This window comes from Ascaphus truei, chromosome 2 (genome assembly GCF_040206685.1).
Source record: "Ascaphus truei isolate aAscTru1 chromosome 2, aAscTru1.hap1, whole genome shotgun sequence".
NCBI classification, from domain to species: Eukaryota; Metazoa; Chordata; class Amphibia; order Anura; family Ascaphidae; genus Ascaphus; species Ascaphus truei.
Window position 1 is genome coordinate 172,752,812 of NC_134484.1, and position 22,120 is coordinate 172,774,931.

General features: G+C 44.6%; 1 protein-coding gene across 1 annotated transcript in view; it reads left to right on the forward strand.

Annotated features, from left to right (window-relative positions):
* LOC142488604 (cytidine monophosphate-N-acetylneuraminic acid hydroxylase-like) overlaps positions 1–22,120 on the forward strand; it is a 158,901-nt gene that overhangs the window by 79,597 nt on the left and 57,184 nt on the right. The window contains exons 8-10 of the mRNA XM_075589053.1: positions 6,287–6,424; positions 17,642–17,777; positions 21,351–21,491. Coding sequence (XP_075445168.1) covers positions 6,287–6,424; positions 17,642–17,777; positions 21,351–21,491 — 415 coding nt within the window. The remainder of the gene's footprint in view (positions 1–6,286; positions 6,425–17,641; positions 17,778–21,350; positions 21,492–22,120) is intronic.

Sequence of the window (22,120 nt, forward strand, 5' to 3'; positions counted from 1 at the left end):
TATACATCACAGTGGTTCCACAGATGGACTTTATCATCTTTCTGTTTGATGATTTTTTCTCCTGACAAGGGGATATCAGATGGAGGCTTTATACCCTCTTCTTTCATATGCGAGGTTTTATCTGGTAGCATATAGTAAGGGTTGACTAGTATTAATAGGATACAGATTGCTGATCATATCATGTGGTAGATATATAAATATGATTGGGAAGGGGCCACTTGTGTATAGCATCACCACCATAAGTATTACTTAGGGGTTTGATTTGAACTCTATTATTCTGCCTTTGTGCATTAATTATCCCTGACGTCATGGAGTTTAGTGTTAGGCATACATTTATGTATACACTTGCTGTATTATTTATCTCACGATACATGGTATACTCTGGGTGTGGGTATGCATCGGAACGGGTTTACTCTAAGCCCAACGTTGTTGAATGCGCATGCATGCGGGGACACTGCCAGGCATAGTACAACACAAGACTGTGTGTTCGTATGCCGTTGCATTTGCACATTCAGTGCCGATTGGAGCCTTGTGTGAAGGTACTGCTGATACGGAGAGGGGATCCGGTGAGTGAGGATGGCTTTGATACATGCGGGCATTGCTATGTCCCGGATGTAGGGGAAGTAGAATTTAAACACTGTTGATTTATCCCCACATAGTCTGATGCTAGCTCGCATGCATGCGGACATATAAACTATTAGAATATGAAGTCTCACTGCAGGTACGATCATTTTGTTCCCTTGTCTGTACATTGCTAATTACACAGCCATAATATATTGCCTGGCACCTATATATGTGCTAGCATTATACTGAGCATTATACGACCCTCCTGTATTTTAGTATGCAGTTTTTTTTAGTTTTATTTCTGTTTTTGGTTGCATTTTTTGTCCAATATGAGCCACCGTAGGAGCCTGGGTGAGGATTTTGTGGCGCCAAATTTGTTGATTGATAGCACTATATGTATTCCCATTGTATGTCATGTTATGTGGGGGAGCTTGAGAAAGGACCGTGAGATCCGAAACGTCTCTTCTTTTTCCTGTGGTTACCTCCTGATGCTTGTGTCGCTTTATTAAAGTTAATCTTTGGAATTTGTGAGTGCTGCGGATTTTTTGTGTTATGAGCCTATCTATCTATCCTGGCAGCACCACGACTGATCAGATAAGTTTATTTCCTTTTATTTTCCCTTTTGAGTGCTCTGAACATTCCTGATATATATATATATATATATTATATATAATCAAAAAATAAATAGATGATACCGTTCTGTGGCTAACGAAATGCTTTTATTTGTGCGAGCTTTCGACATACACTGATCTCTTCTTCCGGCGATGTTACAATGAATGAAGCAAGGATTACTTAAAAACAGTGTCTCTTGGAATGTTATCTGTGCTGGTCCTTCCCATATATATTATATATAATATATATGTATATGTATGTATTCACTTACGGTAAATCATTGCTCCTTGAGAAAGAGCAACACTGGCGTGAAATGCGTGGGAGTTTTTTTCCTTTTTAGTTCACCTACCAATGTTCCAATAAAGGCTTTTTTATCGAGCTTCAGTGTACCTGGCTACCCATTTTTCTGCTTTCAATTGACTGTGGATTTCAAGTGAGTGCCCCCGTTTTTCCTTACATTTTTTAACTTGGATGTCAGGCTCACCTCTCCGCCCGGGAAATCGCAGCAAGGGCAGATGCATTTCAGGAAACTCTCCCCGTTTACTTGAACTACCAGGAAGCCTCCTGGTAACTGATATTGAGACACAGTACACTCGGCCATAATGAGGAATTGCACGGTAGTATTGGGGATTAGCTCCTGCTCTGCTAGCTCATCACGAGGAACTGAGGGTGCGATAGCACGCATCCGGCTACGTCCCCCAGTGGTGACACCCTCTTCGGTAGCACAGCGCCTCCTTCTCCTGGTGGATCCAGAAGTACAGGCACATTGCAGCTGGGTGTGGCTTTTGGGGGCGAAGTGAACCCGTTTCAGGGTGTAGTGTGGCTTGGCTTCGCGCCAAACCCTGCACAATTTTTCAAAGGAAAAGCTTGCAACTTGCAAACTCCTCCATGCAGTCCTCCTGATTTTGGCAGGAGCCATTCCTTTCGCACGCTGCAGCTCCTCTCTGGCAGAGAAAGTGCCCCTTGCTCGGCAGCCCCCGCCCCCCAGGCAGCTGCTCACATGGACAGTTCAATTAGAACACACTGTGACTCCCTGTGCTGGAGACCGCTATGAGTATTGTTGCAGCTCATCAAATGGAGGTTCTGGACTCCTGACTTTCAGGAGCCCCTTCCCCGGACACTACCCACACATATTGTGAACGCCACCCATTTGGACCGTGATTCTATAGTTCCCTTCCTGAGGTTTCTGGGTGTCTAAACAGTGTCTCAAGGTATAAATCTCCTTAGCATATACACAATAATCTAAGTTGCCTAGTCATAAATTAATGCTTGTCTCAGATATTGAGAAAAAGTAAAGGAGAAAAGCCCATTTATATCTTATTAATCAAACCATATTCATGTCCATTTTTTAAGATAGATTTATGCGAACTATCTTTTAACATATCCAAATATCACTTAACTTGGAAGATGTTAAAAAGTAAAGGATACTCTATATACTAGAAAAAAGGACCATAAAGTAATGGAACAAACATAGTTATTCAAGTCACTGACATGAATAAAAATATAAATGATGATAGAATATACAAGAACACCTAAATTATGAAAACTACCCTCTGAGCAGGGAAAATATAATAACCAAATTGTTAGTAATATGATAGATATGGATATATAAAACCTGAATCAAGAGACTCACCTTTTTTAATGGAACAAACGTGTTCCACAATCCTTGTTTTTAAGGATTTAATTTCCACAGCCACATTTAAGAATATATACAACATGGCTAGTGTTGCAATTTATGAATGTTTGAATTGTTAACATTTTGTTTTTCTTTTAAACAGTTCATCACTTTTGTGGGGATAGCATATTGGCACATAATACAATGTATACAACAAAGAACAAAAGCTACTTCCATTGTGACAAAAATACACAGTACAATACCTATATATCTCTTGTAAAAAGCGTCATTTAGTTTAACCTTTTGGCCAATTCTTATTTACCTGTATAATTACAGGAAGAATGATCACATTGGATTTCCAAGTTGCAGGTCAGTTTCATTTTGCCAGGTTACGACAGATCCAATGTGATCATTCTTCCTGTAATTATACAGGTAAATAAGAATTTTAACCCAGGTTAGTGTTAGGACCTGCTTCGGTCATGCCTTGTAGGTGGCAGCAGGCTTAAGATGCTTTGGCCAAAGGGTTAAACTAAATGACCCTTTTTACAAGAGATATATAGGTATTGCACTGTGTATTTTTGTCACAATGGAAGTAGCTTTGGGCATTTTTGTTCTTTGTTGTATACATTTAGCCACGGCCACTAGCACTCCTTTTGACACTTATATGCATTATATATATTATATGGTAATGGTTGGGGTTTCTCAGAGCTTGTTGGAAATCTGTGTATTTCACATAATACAATTTCCACACGGAAAAAATCCATTCTGAATATTCCTAATTCCGCCTGAGTTTTGTTCTGAATTGAAAAGGCTTGGGGATAGGGAGGAAGCCAAAGATTTGGCTTTTCTAAACACAAATTTAGGTCCCTCTCTGATGGATGGATTAAGTAAATTGTCAAGCTTTAAGGTGTCCCAATGTTTAGAAACAATTTGGCATATGCGGTCTGATTGTACTCGGTTGCGTGATAAATAAAGGAGTAGTGAAATGTCGTTGTTTGCATTTAAGTTTATTGTTGTTAATTGACAAAAGTTCACTACGATCCACTAATTTGACTGCTCAGCTAGATAGTAGTATAAAAGAGTAGTATTTAGGTGACATGGTGCAAAAACAGGAATGATATTTTAAGGCAACTAAAGAGAAAGGCACTGTATGCTGCACTCAGTCAACTAATAGTATAATGGATGCAGGATAAAAAGTAACTTCTAGTCTGCAAACATCAGAATGATAGACCAAATTTTTACAATATACATTTATTTATAGTAGCTCATACAATAAGGATAGGAATTGGATATATACTGTAGCACAGCTGTACCCAGAGAGGACAACAATACTTCCATTGTTCCTGGATTTTGTCACACTTTAACACCTGTATTTTTTAATTATTGTATATCTCAACCTTGTAATTACATTCCCTATCTATCTATCTATATATATTTTTGAAAATGTTGTATGTTGGTGTCCCTATGGGCAATCTGATTGGTCCGTTGGTCTGTCACTCAGCCTCCGGCCAATCAGATTGCTCTGTCAGCCCCCCGCGCCCCCCCACGCCTCTCATTGGTCACACTCACCGCCGCTGACACAGCTACCCACGGCCATCGGCGCCACCGCCTCACCTTTCCCCACACCCCCCCACCTCCCCCCTCACAGCAAACCCCAACATCCCCGGAGCCGCCAGCACCACTACCCACGGGCTTCGGCGTACGCTCCTCGGTGCCACTGCCTCACCTGTCCCCACACCCCCTCACCCCCCTTCACAGCAAACCCCAGCCTCCCCGGCGCCGCCAGCACCGCTACCCACGAGCAGCGGCGCACGCTCACGCCGCCTCCTGCCGAGTCGCCGATGCCGCCTCTCACACGCCGCCGCCTGCCCTCTCGGCTCTTCTCCGTGGGCCCCCGTATTACCGCAGGGAGCGCCGGAGGGCGCAAGCAGGTACCACCCCCCCGAACCCACCCCCGCAATCAGCAGCTCCGCACGGGGGGGTGACGGGGAAAGAGTCAGAACACACACACAGAACTCCCCCCCCCGCAGCCGGGCCTGGCCGGGAAACAGTCGAGAGAGAGGGGAGAGGGGGAGAGGGGAGAGGTGGGGGGCGCACCACACTGACTGACACACGAACTGCCTGAATGACACACACACACACACACTGACTGACTCACACACTGACTGACATACACACCCTGACTGACACACACACCCTTACTGACACACACACTGACTGCCTGCGACACACACACACTGACTGACTGCGACACACACACACTGCCTGACGCACACACACTGCCTGACGTGCACACACACACACTGCCGCACACACACACACTTACGCGTGCACACACACACTGACGCGCACACACACCCACTGACTGACGCACACACACACACTGACTGACGCGCACACAGACACACTCACACAGCCTGACGTACACACACACATCAACTGACGTGAGCACACACACACTGACGCATGCACACACACCCACTGACTGACGCACACACACACTGACTGACGCATGCACACACATACTGACTGACACACGCACACAAACACACACTGACTGGCTGACACACACACACTGCCTTACGCGCACACACACACACTGCATGAAGCTGTAAAGGGGGGGAACGGAGCTGTAAAGGGGGGGCGGGGGACCGGAGCTGTAAAGGGGGGGGCAGGGACCGGAGCTGTAAAGGGGAGGGGGGGACCAGAATGATATCAACGGGGGACAAACAGAGAGGGGGGAGACAGGGGAAGAGAGAGAGGGGGGAGGGGGGAGACAGGGGAAGAGAGAGAGGGGGGGTAAGGGAGAGAGAGGGAGGGGGGAGAGAGAGAGAGGAGCGGGAACATTACATCCCGAGCAACGCCGGGTCTCGCAGCTATTTGGCATATATTTTATACCGAATTAAAGTTACTTTTTATCCTACCTCTGTTGTACTATTAGTTGACTAAGTGCAGCATACTTTAGTACCTTTCTCTTTAGTTGCCCTGGCTTACAATGTAAGCAACTTGACTAACAAGCTCCTTGTATTTGACGTGCATCAAAATAGGCTCGGATATATAACTCCTAGAGAGTACTGTACACAGAAGTAGTGCATTTTGCTTAGACAGGAGGGTATAGGATGTAGGTGGAGAAGATGACATGCAGACAGATCAGTAAAATATATTTATTATATGAATTATTATAGCCTCCAATGTTTACCCTTGATGTTCCTCATTCAGAAGAATGTCACAAGTGCTGCAAACTAGAATGCTGAATGCCACCTATACAGAATAAAGTAATGTTGTATGTGACTTGCAAACATTTATTTATGCATGGCAACTTTCAATTAATAAACTATTTGATATGTGAGAACCTCCAACACTTTGCCATGCATCCCAATGCAGAGTAACAGGAGTCAGAATCAATTGAAAAAGTATACTGTGTGGATGACAGTCACAGTTGAGTACTTGTAAGTCATTTATGTCTTATTGATAACACTCATCTTTAATCCACAGGTCACAAATTACTCAATACAGTAGACTGCACTCGACCAAATGGTGGAAAGTTACCAACAAATGTTGATCTTATGATGAGTGATTTTGCCGGTGGTGCATCTGGATTTCCAATGACATTCAGTGGTGGAAAATTTACAGGTAGTTTCATTGTTTGTTTGTTTTTTTTTTTTGCATGTGTAACATAGAAAAGAAAAACCATTTACAAATGTCATGAACTGTTTTGAAATCACTTGTAGTGCTAATGCAACTTTAACAGATTAAGGCTTTGGTCCCGCTGCGTCCGGCGGTGTTCCTCACCAGCAGGGGTAACCTTCCGAGCCGGTCCCAGGCCCCCCTCGCTGCACGGCTCACAACGCGCTGTGACGCGTGAGCTGCCAGGGGATGCAAGAAAATTGAGATCCCGAGCGGTGACGCGTCACGTGGTGCGCTGATTAGCCTATCAGCGGCGGGGGCAGGAGCTGGAGCTGTCAGAGAGCTTCCTCCACAAGGTGTGTGTGTGTGTGTCCGGAGGGATCAGCACGGAGAGGAGGGCATTTGTGGGGGGAGGGAGCTGCTTACCTTCCAGCATACAGCCGGCAGCAGCTCCCTCCTGCAGCCCGGGAGACCGACCCCCACTGCAGCCATCCGCTGGAGGAGGAGGGGGGAGGGGGGATCGGACGGGAGCAGCAGAGGGCATGTGTAGGGAGGGGGGGGGAGTAGAACGGAGAGCAGCAGAGGGCATGTGGGGGGTCCCTCCGCTCAAACCACGACCCCCGGCCGCCGCTCCCGCTCCCTACAGACCGCATATAGCGGTCAAGTGCCTCTCCATGCGTCGCCTGTGTGCAGTGCGGGTGCGTGGTCTGAGGTAGCGGGGCCTTAGCCTTAGAAATAGAAGACACTTGTAATCTTTTTGCAATTCTTCTAATAAGGAAACAATATCAGGGGACAATGGGGAAGACTCACTAAGTGATGAACTGAACAACATCTCCCAGTTTGGTACTAATGTAATTGAGATGGTCATTAGTATGGTACATCTCTTGCAGCATTGCTTCCTGTGTCATTTCTGAGTATATCACTAACATATGTAGGTGCTGAATGTGGTGAGTCATGTGGATCTGACTTTGTGCCAAGGATTCCATACTAATTTCTGGCAGCCTGTCGCTATCTTACTGGGATAGCAGGATGCCCTCTGTCAATTGGCCTGACTGTCTTCTTTGCAAATTGGCTGGTGTCAGGTCTGTGATGCCCTTTGAAGAAGATACCTTTGGAGGAATAGTTTGCTGTGATACAGATGATATAGGAGCAATAGGTACTGACTCCAATATATGTCACGGAAGTTAAGTTCACCTCCCTGTATTCCATCTGTGACCTCATTTCATACCTCATATCTCCCTCATCTTTCTCCTCTACCATCTCAGGCATGGGTTCAATGATCAGCTATTCTTCTGCTGCCATAGGAATCCGCTGTTGTGAGGACTCTATGGGTGCATATATTTAGTTTATTGTCATTGAAGACACATACTTCATGTTTAATCTTGCATGTCATAGTCAGGTATTTGGTTTGTACATATTTTCGGTGACTTCAATAACTATAACCTTTAATCCGGAAAATAATATAAATAAAGAATTGTGGTTGTCACGTAACAGGCTTGACCAAACACAATTTGGGATCAGATACACCAGGCAGGACACAGGGGTGAATAAACGAAGTAGTTTATTATACACATTTATATTATATTTATTATACACCACAGCAACTAGCACAAACCAAAACAATACACAATCAATGGGATACTCACAAGAACCCTTACCCTCTAGCTGCAGGACGCTGCCAGAGCTAGCTTACCATATGTCAAGGATTGAACTTCGGCTGAAGTGGATCCCAGTGGCAGGAACAGCAGGGAGCGAAGTAGGGGTCACAAGCAGAGATCCAAGGCAGGTGGCAGGTAGCGAAGTCCGGTAACAAGCAGGGGTCCGAGGCAGGCGGCAGGTAGCGAAGTCAGGAAACAAGCAGAGGTCGGCAACGAGGAAACTGGAACAGGATGATAGCAAAAGCTAATACAGCAGTAAACACAAGAACCTTGCAGGTGCTAAGGAACCAGTATAAACAGGCAAGGAGGAACAGGAAAGGGAGGTTTATATAGGCAGGCTGAGAGGTGGAGCACAGGTGCAGAGGTGTCAGGTAACAGGTTCTGGAATGTTCCTAGTTTAGCAGCAGCAATCCCGGTGGACAAGTTTAGGTACTGCAGGCTATAACAAGACATTAGAGTGGCAGCAGTCCCGGTGGCGAAGCATAGGTACAGCAGGCTAGAGAATATGACATTACTCCCCCCTCCCAAGAGCGTTCTCCGGATGATCCTTGCTAGGCTTGTCTGGATATCGTCGGTGGAAAGCTTTGACTAGTCGCGGAGCATGTACAAAATCTTTGGGTTCCCAAGACCTCTCCTCTGGGCCATAGCCCCCCCAGTGAACCAGGTACTGTAGTTTCCCTCGGTGTAACCTGGAATCCAAAATTCTTTCCACAATGAATTCCTCTTCGTTATCCACGAGGATGGGTTCAGGGGGAGGAAGTCTCCGTCCAGGAAATGGGTTCTCACGGAAAGGTTTCAGCAGAGAAGAGTGAAACACAGGGTGTATTTTGATGGTCTCAGGAAGCTCTAATCTGAAGGACACTGGATTTATTAGTGCTGAGATGCGAAAAGGCCCGATGTATTTTTGGCCCAATTTAATGGTTGGAACCTTTAGACGTAGATTTTTTGTAGAAAGCCAGACTTTATCCCCGACTTGAAATTCTGGGGAGGGTCTGCGGTGTTGGTCTGCTGCTCTTTTGTACTTTACTTGAGTCTCACGAAGCGTCTCTTTGAGGGTCTCCTGGATGTCTCGCAGAGTCTCCAGTTTCTCTGTAACTGCCGGAATGGGGCCCGAAGATGGAAAACGAGGAATAAAGGTTGGATGAAATCCATAATTTGAGAAAAAGGGGCTCTTCTGAGTCGATGAATGATGTGAGTTGTTGTATGAAAATTCAGCTAATGGTAGGAAATCAATCCAGTCATCCTGGAGATGACAAACAAAACATCGTAAGTATTGTTCCAAAGTCTGATTGGTCCTTTCTGTTTGGCCATTGGATTGTGGATGATAGCCAGACGATAAATTTAAACGAATTCCTAGAGAGGAACAGAAGGTCCTCCAAAATGTTGAAGTGAATTGTACCCCTCTATCGGATATGATCTCATCAGGAGCCCCGTGAAGCCGAAACACCTCTTTCACAATCAACTTGGCTGTCTGGTCTGCAGAAGGAAGATTCTGTGCTGCAATGAAGTGAGTCATCTTTGTAAGTCGATCCACCACTACCAGGATGGTATTATGTCCATTTGATCGTGGCAGGTCAACAATAAAATCCATTGATATGGACCCCCAAGGATGAGTTGGAACCGGAAGAGGCTGCAGTAAACCCACGGGTGATGCTCGAGGGGTCTTGGTCCTAGCACAAGTTTCACAGGAGAGGACATAGTCTTTAACATCTTGTGCTAATTTAGGCCACCAAAAAGAGCGAGACAACAGTTCCTGTGTCTTGAGGACACCTGGGTGACCCGCGGGTCGGGAGTCGTGCATTAATTGGAGCACCTCTAATCTTACCTCCTTAGGAACGAACAGACGATCATTACAGTTCCAGAGACCATCACATAGAAATAGTTCTGCTTCCGGAGGAGGGTTTTTAAGAAAAGTGTCATTTGAGTAGGCTCCCTTTATTCGTGTGAGGAGATCGGCAGAGAATGTGACGCCCAAAAAATTTCTTTTTGGAAGAATAGTTTCTTCTTGCTCTTTGTCTGAGCTAGGATTCGGAAAGGACCGTGACAAGGCGTCGGCTTTCCCATTCTTGGAGCCAGGGCGGTATGAAATGTGGAACTGAAATCTTGCAAAGAAGAGAGCCCATCTGGCTTGTCGCGCAGACAGTCTCTTTGCGGATCGAATGAATTCTAAGTTCCTATGATCCGTAAAGACCGTAATTGGATGATTTGCCCCCTCCAGTAGATGTCTCCACTCAGAGAATGCAGCTTTTATAGCCAAGAGTTCTTTGTTTCCGATGTCATAATTTCGTTCAGCTGTTGACATTTGGTATGAATAAAAAGCACATGGATGAAGGAGCATCTTGGGTCCAATTCTTTGTGACAGAATGGCACCAACAGCGGAGTCGGATGCATCCACTTCCAAGATGAATGGTAATTCTGGATTTGGATGGATGAGGATAGGGGCAGATGTGAAGAGTGACTTCAATTGTTCGAATGCCGCATCCGCTTTAGGAGACCATTTGAAGGGGAATTCCTTCCGTGTGAGTTGGGTGATTGGGGCAATAATGCCAGAGAAATTTTTAATAAAACGTCTATAGAAATTGGCAAAACCCACAAATCTCTGAATGTCCTTTTCATTCCGAGGGATTGGCCATTCCACCACAGCTTGAATCTTGCCTGGGTCCATACTCAAACCCTCGGGAGAGATGATGTAACCGAGAAATTGCATGCTGGTTTTTTCGAATTCGCATTTTTCTAACTTGATGTATAAATTGTACTTACGGAGACGCTCAAGGACAATTCGGACATGTCTCTGGTGATCCATGATGTTATCTGAGAAGACTAGGATGTCATCCAGGTATGCCACTACGAATTGGTCCAATAACTCTCGGAGGACATCATTGATTAAATGCTGGAAGGTAGCAGGGGCATTACAGAGTCCGAAAGGCATCACCAGATATTCATAGTGCCCATAACGGGTTCGGAAGGCTGTTTTCCATTCGTCACCGGGTCGAATGCGGACCAAATTATACGCTCCTCTGAGATCTAATTTGGTAAAGATCTTGGCTGACCGAATTCTTTCCAATAGTTCAGGAATCAGAGGTAATGGGTACCTGTTCTTCACCGTTATCTTATTTAGTTCCCGATAGTCAATGCAGGGGCGTAGAGAACCGTCTTTTTTTCCCACGAAGAAGAGCGCAGCGCCTGCTGGAGAAGTAGAGGGTCTGATAAAACCCTTTGATAGGTTCTCTTGTAGGTAGTCATTGAGGACCTTCAATTCCGGTTCTGAGAGGGAATAAATTCTTCCAAACGGAATAGCAGCACCCGGTAATAATTCAATGGGACAGTCATAAGAGCGATGTGGGGGAAGCGTATCCGCGTTCTTCTTGTCACACACATCTAAAAACTCAGAGTAAAGAGCCGGCAGAAGATTTTCTTGAGACGAGGAAATCTTATGTATTCCTACACACTCTGGTATAGGAGTTTTAGGTAGACAGGCTAGCTGACAGTGCTCCGAGGGAAACGTGAGTGTCTTGGTCTTCCAGTCGATTAGTGGGTTATGGATCATGAGCCATGGAATTCCCAGAATCACTGGAAACAAAGGTGATGGAATGAGACCAAATGAAATCTTCTCCTGGTGATTGGGCTCCATGATTAGTGTTAAGTTTCTGGTTTCATGGGTAACAGGTCCAGAGCTCAAGGGAGAACCGTCAACGACTTCCATCCTTTCTGGCGATTCCTTGGCTACAAATGATACCGAATTGTTCTTGGCGAATTCTATGTCCATAAAATTCCCTGCCGCCCCTGAGTCGACCATTACTGTGGTTGAAAAACGATGTGTTCCTTCCTCGATGATAATAGGAACCAGGAGGTGAGGGTGTAGCGAAGGAGGGTTATCTTTCCTTTGAGAAGCAGAGAGAACAGTTTTTGAAATAGCGTGCAGCTGATTTCTTCTAGGGCTCTGGAAAGAAGACCGCCTGGACTTGTTTGGGCAATCAGCGAGATAGTGCCCATCGTTTCCGCAATATAAACAGAGATCTTCTGTTCGGCGTCTATTCCTTTCCCCGGTTGAGATGGGTCCCCGCAGTGTATTTACTTGCATCGGCTCCTCCTCCGTCTCCCTGGAACGTCTTGGGGTACTGACATCTCTAAACCCGGGGGTGCTTGGCATGAACCCCTGTCTCTCCAATCGTCTTTCCGTAAGCCTACGATCAATTTGGATGCATAAACGGACAAAGTCCTGAAATCTCTCTGGGGTCTCCACCCGGGCTAGTTCGTCTTTAACTTGCTCCGAGAGACCCTGCCGAAAATGATATTTCTGCGCGGCCTCATTCCACTCAGTATCATTAACCCATCTGCGGAATTCAGCGGCGTACTCAGCTGCCGAGCGTCTTCCTTGACGAAGATTGTTCAGAGTTGCCTCAGCGGTTGCACTACGATTTGGGTCATCAAAAATAAGACTCATGGCATCGATAAACTCCTCCAGGTCCCTTAGTAGTGGGCTATCCTGTTCTAACATAGGGGAGACCCAAGCAAGGGCCTCATCCTTGAGCAGGGTTATGATCAATCCAACCCGGGCTTCGTTGGTATTATAGATGGTAGGCTGAAGCTTGAACACATGTCTGCATTGATTAAGGAAATCCCGAAAAGATTGTCTTTTTCCTCCAAATTTTTCTGGAAGGGTTACACGGGGTGCGGTTTGCACAGTCACAGTGTTTTGACCAGACAAGGTGATTAAGGCTGCACGTAGTTCACGATTCTCAGCTTCCGCAGTGGCGGCTTTTTCTTCTAAGCGGCCAAGACGATTAAACACGTGTCTTTGTTGTTCCTGGTAACCAACCATGATATGTTGCAAGTCATGGAGTGACTGAGCCTGAGTCGGGTCTGTTCCAGCGGAATCCATGGTAGGGCCTGTTTATTCTGTCAAGGATTGAACTTCGGCTGAAGTGGATCCCAGTGGCAGGAACAGCAGGGAGCGAAGTAGGGGTCACAAGCAGAGATCCAAGGCAGGTGGCAGGTAGCGAAGTCCGGTAACAAGCAGGGGTCCGAGGCAGGCGGCAGGTAGCGAAGTCAGGAAACAAGCAGAGGTCGGCAACGAGGAAACTGGAACAGGATGATAGCAAAAGCTAATACAGCAGTAAACACAAGAACCTTGCAGGTGCTAAGGAACCAGTATAAACAGGCAAGGAGGAACAGGAAAGGGAGGTTTATATAGGCAGGCTGAGAGGTGGAGCACAGGTGCAGAGGTGTCAGGTAACAGGTTCTGGAATGTTCCTAGTTTAGCAGCAGCAATCCCGGTGGACAAGTTTAGGTACTGCAGGCTATAACAAGACATTAGAGTGGCAGCAGTCCCGGTGGCGAAGCATAGGTACAGCAGGCTAGAGAATATGACACCATAAGAACAGAATAGTCCATATCTTGGGTCTCCAAACCGGGTAGGCTTTGTAGGGATGAATGCTAACTGCCAAGGCCAGTTGCCTCCAATAAAGTCCACAGACCAACTTAAACGGGAAGACTGTCCTGTGGTCTCTCCAGCTCCGATACAAGGGTCGGCACCTGCTTGTATTGTTCCCGGTTCTCATTCAGAACCATGAAAATCTGGGGCCGACCAATTAAGACAGTCCCGTTAATTGGGTCAACCAATCCGGACAGAGGGGGGCAGCAAGAACTGGCCAATCTGAGGGGGGTGGAGCTAAGTGCTGTAGGACGGGCCTGAGTGGAGGGGAGTGCATGAGTGAGACCTAAGCATAGACCAATGGTGGCAACACCAACGGTCTAGGAACCAAATGCCAAAACTCCAATGTCCATTCCAGAGGACCCACAGGGTCTGTCACCTTTCTGCTGTGGAAGAACAATACACAGCTTTAGGAGTGTGTGCTTCCCCAACAAATGGGTGCATCCATCCCAACAGTCTCAATTGCCAATTGAGCACACAGAACCTGGTCCCACCATAAACAAACCTTGTTCCTAGTGTATGCCTGGTATGTAGTCATTGTTCCTGGCCCAGGCATACAATGAGCCCACGTTACAATGGAAACATGTTTTGTTCTATTTATGGCAGCAGGAATGGTCCTGGGTGGTCCAGATCACATGCTGCAGAAGTGGTACAGATGCAACATTGCTAGAAGCGTCATGCAGCTATTTCTATATGACACAGTATGGAAATAGTAATGCAGCTTCGTAAATATGACCATGCTGCTTCTTTTACATGACATCAGAGCGCTGTGCCAATGTTGTACAATGCAGTTCAAACCTCTGGTTATTAAATCTGGCCCAATACTCACTTCCAATAACAGCCTATGAAGGGTATTCACTAAGTACTGATGAAGGGTATTGCATCCCGATCTTGTGTTAACTGCCTTTCCAATCAATGACAGTTAATGCCAGAACTGGGTGCTATATAACCTGCATCGGCGCTCAGTGAATCCAAGCATAACCTTGCTTAGAGAGCCAAGTACACTATCTTCAGACGGCAGCAATGTTCTTTTTAGAGAACAGTGGTTTCCTCCTGGCTATCCTTCCAGCAACACCATTCTTGTTCATTCTTTTTCTGAGAGTTGAGCCATGAACACTCACATAAGCCAAGGCGAGAGTGGCCTGCAGATCAAATGATATTACTCTGGGGTTCTTTGTGACATCCTGGATGATTTGCCGGTTTGTTCTTAGAGAGATTTCAGTAGGACGACCGCTCCTGGGTAGAGTGACTGTGGTCTTGAACTTTCTCCATTTGTCTGACAGTGGATTGGGAGACCTCCAAATCCTTAGAAATGGTTTTGTAACACTTTCTAGACTGATGTGCATCAATAACTTATTTTCTGAGGCCCGTAGCTATTTCTTTTGAACGTGGCATGACGTGTTTCCACACAACTTTATGGTGAAGACAAAATGCACAACGTTTCTGATCTTTATATAAGGTGGGGCCTTCCAAACTATCACCTGAAGATCTACCTATTTAAACACCTGATTCTAATTATTTCCTTTAATTTAGCTGATTAAAACCAGAGTTTTACTTACTTTTTCACATACTCTGACTCTTCATTACTCATTGTCTGTCTAATTCATACATCATTTTGTTTCAAAAGACATGGAATTGGGTAATATAAACCCTTTTTGATATTTGGGATAAGACTGGTTTTGATTACAGAAGGTCATCATGAAAAACTATGCAATTTCCATAATTATCTTTGCCGTTCACAAACTTTTTTCCGCCACTATATATACTGTACATATAACTGTAACACATGTATTCCCCCCCCCCCGGGAGATACACTGCTAGTTACTGTCTCTGGGTGTGGTGCACTACCTGTTTGGAGCAGGAGATACTGAGCTGTCTGCGGTAGAGTAGAGACTTGGACAGGCTTGGGTTCTTGTTCTGTAGTTTTTTCTCTGGTGTTCAGCGCCTCCAGTCGTAGTGGGTCCCAGGGTATCCAGAAATCAGTCTCCACTACTGCACTATTCTCCCTACTGCCCAAGGACTGATACTCAGACAAGAGTGTATAGTAGAACAAGGATCTTTATTATCATACATGGCAGGCATCCACTGCAGTTCTCCCTTCAGTGGTGCAGAGTCTTGGAAGTCCCAGACTTCTAGATGATGCAGGCCCTGGTCTTACAGGCCTTGCTGGCTGAGCCTGATGTTCCCTCAGTCCAAAGAATAAAGGTGAGCATGCTCATCCCACCATGGGAGAGACAAATAGCTCTATCTTCCTCTCTTCACCAGAGCAGGAAGCAGACTGACTAACTTTGCTACTCTCACTTGGAAGATTCAAGAAGGGGCGAGCTCATAGACTGTACCTATCCTGATAGGCTTACACAGGCCATGAGTCACCACCTTACTTCCATCACTGACAAGAGGGGCATAGGGGGGTCAAGAGCCCATAGATTTAACCTGTTACGGCCTGCAGGTAACAGGACTTGCATAACAGAGATAACAGGGGGAAAGAAAGGTAATATGGATATACCTTGTTACATAACAAAAAAGAAAAGTGCACACTCCATAGTGTAAAAATGTAATCAAGACCAAGGATAAAACTGATATACTCACAAGAGTAGAGTGTCAATGCGCATGTTGAGAATAATTCTCATGTCACGAGCTAAGTGAATTTGGTTGGCTGTAGACGGGGGTTGGTTTCTTCTCGTGACCCATCACTTATAGTAGGTAGACTCCAACGAGTTCCTGCAGGCATCTTCCAAATACCTCTGGTGCTCCTCTACTAGCATGATGATGTGTGCAACTTTCCTATGCAGTTTGTCACATATATATACTGTGTGTGTGTGTGTGTGTGTGTATGTGTGTGTATGTGTATGTATATAGTGTGTGTGTGTGTATATATATATATATATATATATATATATATATATATATATATATATATATATATATATATATATATATTGTGACAGAAACCAGGGGATGGTAATAAATTCCATATATAGGGCTCCCAGGATACTGAACAGCTTCTATCCTGTTTAGGCTGGAAAGTGCAGCCTTAGAATGCATGCACTCCATCCCACAGTTTGGCAAGTGCTGGAACTGAGGGGTGAGGGATCCAGACCAGAGTTTGTCTGCTGCCTGATTTCTGTCACCTGTCGTGCTAGGTGGAAATCAGGTATGTAAGGCTGATTTCCTGGTTCCTCTCCCCTCTCCCGAAGAGACTGGAGGCAGAAAGGCTGCTGGAAGCAGAGAGGGGAAAAACCTCTCCCCAAACAGGTTAAATCATTTTGTACCTTTATCAAATTGCAAAGTTCCTTATTTTTGTTTGTTGGAAGCGGATAAGCCGCCCCAATCCCAGTCAGGGTAAACCTCAGTTAAGTTATTGCTCAGGTGAGCAAGCTTTTGTTTTGCTTTTGTTTCTTTTGTATGCAGTGTGGCAGTCTCAGTGCCTGGGACTGAATAAACCAGGCAGTAGCCTGTTTAAAGGAACAGCACGTTACGCCTCATCATTTAACCTACCCTAAAAGACCGTGTTCTAACAGTCCTGGACAGACGGCGGAGCCCCTGAGTAAGCCGTTTGTCACAATATATATACAATATATATATATACTATATATATATATATATATATATACACACCCCGGTAACCCCTCTTTTTTATAGACCCCAGACTGATACCCAGTGCTGAGGTGAGGGCTTGAGTCCTATATGAATACTTAATATGTTACACGTGGCCTACGGTCAAATGGCGAGAAACAAGTACAAGGTGTATGTGTGGTACAACTGCTTTTATATTATCACTATCCACATTCAACAACCCGTGATCCTCAGCAAAAGATCCCTACATTTAGCATACACATATAATACCACTTAACAGTAATGCTGCGTGGATATGTATCAATACCAGTTGAGAGTGAGCCACCAGCCCATGGTATCGTGGCGAGCTCCTATTGGCCCAAGCAGCACACGTGTGGTACTAGGTGGCGAGTAGATTTTTTTGTTCGGCGAGTAGATTTTTTAGTGATTTGTCGACCACCTTGTATGTATATATATAGTCAGTTTAGTTTTTTTTATGAGGTTTGAGCTTGCTGGGAATGTGTGTGTTAGTTTTTTTTTAATGATGTTTATAACATTCTGCTTTTGTATTTGCAGAGGAATGGAAGTCACAGTTCATTAAAACTGAGAGAAAGAAGCTACTGAACTATAAAGCACAACTTGTAAAGGACTTGAACCCTTGTATCTATTGTCCTTTTGCTGGTTACTTTGTAGAAGCTCATCCATCAGACAAGTATGTTGGTTGGAACTTTATGTCTGTCTTCTAGTATCTTCTATTACCAAATTTAGAAAAGACTGTTTAACCCGCCACAATTCTTTAATCTTTTTGTAACATTCTTTTCATTGTTGTGCTTTAAAAACTTCATAATGTTAGTGATTTTACGTTGTAGAACCTTAGTTTGTATTGGAAGAATTTATGTAAAACTGGTGCCAATTTATATGCCAAGGTTAACGTAGGCGTCATTACATAGTTGCATAGTTGTATTGTATTGTATGTCTTTATTTATCTAGCACCATTAATGTACATAGCGCTTCACAGTAGTAATACGCGACAATCATATAAATAACATAATATACTGTAAATAACAGGTCATGGGATTAAGTGCTTCAGGAATAAATGTAACATTTAGAAAGAGAAGTCCCTGCTCCGAGGATCTTACAATCTAATTGGTAGGTAAGAAGAACAAACAGAGACAGTAGGAGGGAATTCAGGGAAGTGTGTTTGCAGGGAGCCAAGCTTGATGTATCATGCGTATAGTATTAGCCACGGTGCTACTCATATGTTTCTTTAAGCAAGTGGGTCTTAAGGTGTGTCTTAAAGGTGGATAGAGAGGGTGCTAGTCGGGTATTGAAGGGAAGGGCATTCCAGAGGTGTGGGGCAGTCAGTGAGTGGTTTTCGGCGGGAGAGGGCTTTAGATACAAAGGGGGTAGAGAGAAGACCGCAAGAGAAGAGAAGAATGCAAGAGTCGGGATGGTGCATAGCGAGAAATTAGGGCTGAGATATAAGGAGGGGCAGAAGAGTGTAAAGCTTTAAAAGTGAGGAGAAGAATTGAGTGCGAGGTGCGGGATTTGATCGGAAACCAGGAGAGAGATTTCAGCAGGGGAGATTTAGGAAAAAGTAGAGTGATTCTGGCAGCAGCGCTTAGGATAGATTGTAGGGGAGACAGCAGGTTAGAGGCAGGAAGGCCGGACAGCAGGAAGTTACAGTAATCAAGACGGGAGAGACTGAGGGCCTGAGTCAGGGTTTTAGCAGTCGAGCAACAGAGGAAAGGGCGTATATTTGTAATATTGCGAAGGAAAAAGCAACAGGTTTTAGAAACGTTTTGAATATGAAGGGAGAATGTGAGAGAGGAGTCGAGTGTGACCCCTAGGCCGGGTGCTTGGGCTACTGGGTGAATGATAGTACTTCCAGCAGTAATGTGGAAGGAGGTAGTAGGGCCAGGTTTGGGAAGACGTATGAGGAGCTCTGTTTTTGCCATGTTAAGTTTAAGGCGGTGGAGAGCCATCCAGGATGATATCGCAGTGAGACATTCAAAAACTTTGGTTTGTACAGCAGGTGTAAGGTCGGGGGTTGAAAAGTAGATTTGTGTGTCGTCAGCATAGAGGTGATATTTAAACCTGAGAGATGTGATTAGGTCACCTAGAGAAAGTGTGTACAGACAAAAGAGAAGAGGTCTCAGGACAGAGCCATGGGGTACCCTCACAGAGAGATCGATAGAGGAGGAGGTGTTAGCAAAATAGACACTGAAAGTATGATGGGAGGGGTAAGAGGAGATCCAGGATAGATCTTTGTTATGAATACCAAGAGTATGGAGAATGTGAAGGAGAAGAGGGTGGTCCACGGTGTCAAATGCTACAGAGAGGTCAAGTAATATGAGCAGAGTGTAATGACTTCTGTCTTTGACAGCATGGAGGACATTATTTTAGTGAGGGCTGTTTCAGTCGAGTGAGCAGTGTGGAAGTCAGATTGTAGAGGTCTAGGAGAGAATAGGTGTTGAGAAAGTGGAGCAAGCGAGAGAATACAAGACGTTCAAGGAGTTTAGGGGCAAAAGGCAAGAGGGAGACTGGTCGATAGTTAGAAAGAAAGGAAGGGTCAAGCTTGCTGTTTTTGAGTAATGGTATAACTGTTGCATGCTTGAAGGAGGATGGAAAGATATCAGAGTAGAGGGAGGCGTTAAAAATGTGTGTGAGCGTAGTGATTATAGTAGGAGCAAGAGGTTTTAGGAGATGGGAGGGAATGGGGTCAAGAGGGCATGTGGTAGAGGGAGAAGAGGAGATCAGCAATGACACATCCTCCTCCGTGACAGCGGATAAACAGTCAAGGAAGGCAGGAGGAGAGTTAGGAAGAGGTGTAGGATGGGAGGAGGATACAGAAGGGATGGCCTGACGTAGGGATTCCACCTTTTCCTTGAAATAGTCGGCAAAGTCCTGAGGAATGATGGTTCTGTCAATGAGGGCAAACCAGTTTGTGACGTGTCCGCCATACCTCCGCCACGCTCTCCAAATGCCTGCAAGACTGAGCACAGATCGCCTGTGCTACAGCACGGCACAGATGGAGCTCACACTCTCGCAATCAAGCGGAGTGTGTGAGCTCAGCCTTAATGTTTCAGATTAGATTACAGCAGTTTAACACATTTACGAGCTACTGTAGGAAGGAAAAACTTCTATTTCTTGTTTAATGGACACGAACCTACCGCAATGTATCTGGTACTTGGTATCAGTTAATTGTCTACATTGTGCCTCTTATATAGCGTTAATCGACATAACAGACCTACAAATATATTGCAAATACAGTATGTGGGAATACTCTTGGATTTATTTCAAAAATTAAATTTGCCCACTTTTGTTTGAATGTTTACTGTACAATACTGCCAGTGGCCACAATTCAAACATTCGATTCACCTACAATGCCCTTCCCTTCAATATACAACAAGCACCCTCTGTCCACCTTTGAGGCCTATTTTAAAACACACCTCTATACTGAAGCATTTGTGTACTGTCGTTCTCTTGGCTGCTACTATACATTTCATATTCATTTACCAGGAACCCTTGCATATGTTCTTACCATAATACCCTCCTACTGTCTCTGTAAGTTCTCCCTACTTACCACTTAGATTGTACACTCTTTATGGCAGGGACTCATTTTCCTTATGTTTACTTTATTGTCTGAAGTGCTTATTCCTATTATGTCACATGTGCTGTATTAGTGCGGTGATGCGCATGTAAATGGCTGGTGCTATACAAATAAAGATAATCACACACACACACACAGCTTAAGTTTTTTACTTGAGGGGAGGGGCCATGCACCGGCGTAGGGGAGAAGTGGCTATATTTAGCAGGTTCCGGTTACCTCAGATCACTCTTTGACAAAGTCCCATAAGGACGAAACGCGTCAGAGGATCCTCCTCGTGTGTTTTTACCTGGGCTTGTATGCCTGAATTGTTATTTTTTTGCTGCACCCTGCCTCCAGGCTTCATTCACAGCAGTGCTCATCCGATTCCTTTTCTCCTATGCTTAAATTGCGCCAACTTTTTCATATTTATAGCTCCATCTTGTATACAGTATGTGAATCTTTCTACTTAGTGGGCAGTTCTAATATGGGAGTCTCAATGTGTCCAAATGTCTTGTGCACAATTCAGGTGACCCACTTCACTACTATAATTTGGGATCTTTGATTGAAGGTACAATAAATTAGAATCTGATTTGCAGTACCCAGGTAATAGTAGAAATCTGGCCCAAATACGTAGCAGCTTACTGAAACTGACAAGCATACTTATCTGTATCTTTAAACATGTCTACAACACAGATACATAAAGGAGACCAATTTCAAGAACAATGCTGCTGAACTCAATAAGCTTATTGGTAAAATAAGTAACGTCCTTACATGGACACCAAAACCTGGAGCAATGCTGGACTTGGGGAGATTGTTAAAAGACCCATCTGATAGGTAAGGTGTTCTGAATGTTTTATACAATACTTGATATAAAGTAACTTAATTTACTGCCTGATGTGTTATTCAATAGTAATGTAGGTTCTACATTATCTTGCAATTTATGAATCATTCAAGATTTTCAAATATCTTAAAATGTGCTTTGCAAAATGTGTTTCGTGTGTGCTCAGAAATGTAAAAAATGCATGAAACACACAAAAATATGCAAAAATGACAGTTGTGCTCGTTTCTGGAAATATGCTTTTTTTTTATTGCGAGAAATTAAATTTCCAATGGTTAACAAACTTCAGCAAAAAATTCACACATCTCTTTTAAACATTATACTTCTGTTTCATCAAGCAATGTCTTTGAGGAGCTCTATTTCCAGTCCAAAGGTACTTATCAAAGTGTTATCTCTTGACCAACAGTAGCCTCGAAAGACTTTAGTGGTGGTACTCGAAAGCCTTAGGGCTGGAGCACACACCGCACTACATGACGTGCGCTCGTCACCGACCCCTGGCAGCCAATGGTAGTGTTCATTGTTGAAACTACCATTGGCTGTGAAGCACGGCGTTGTCACCGCTGCTGTAGCTGGAGTCTTTCAAAACTGCAATAAGAGCTGGGGCAGAATCTCCCCCTCCCTCCCC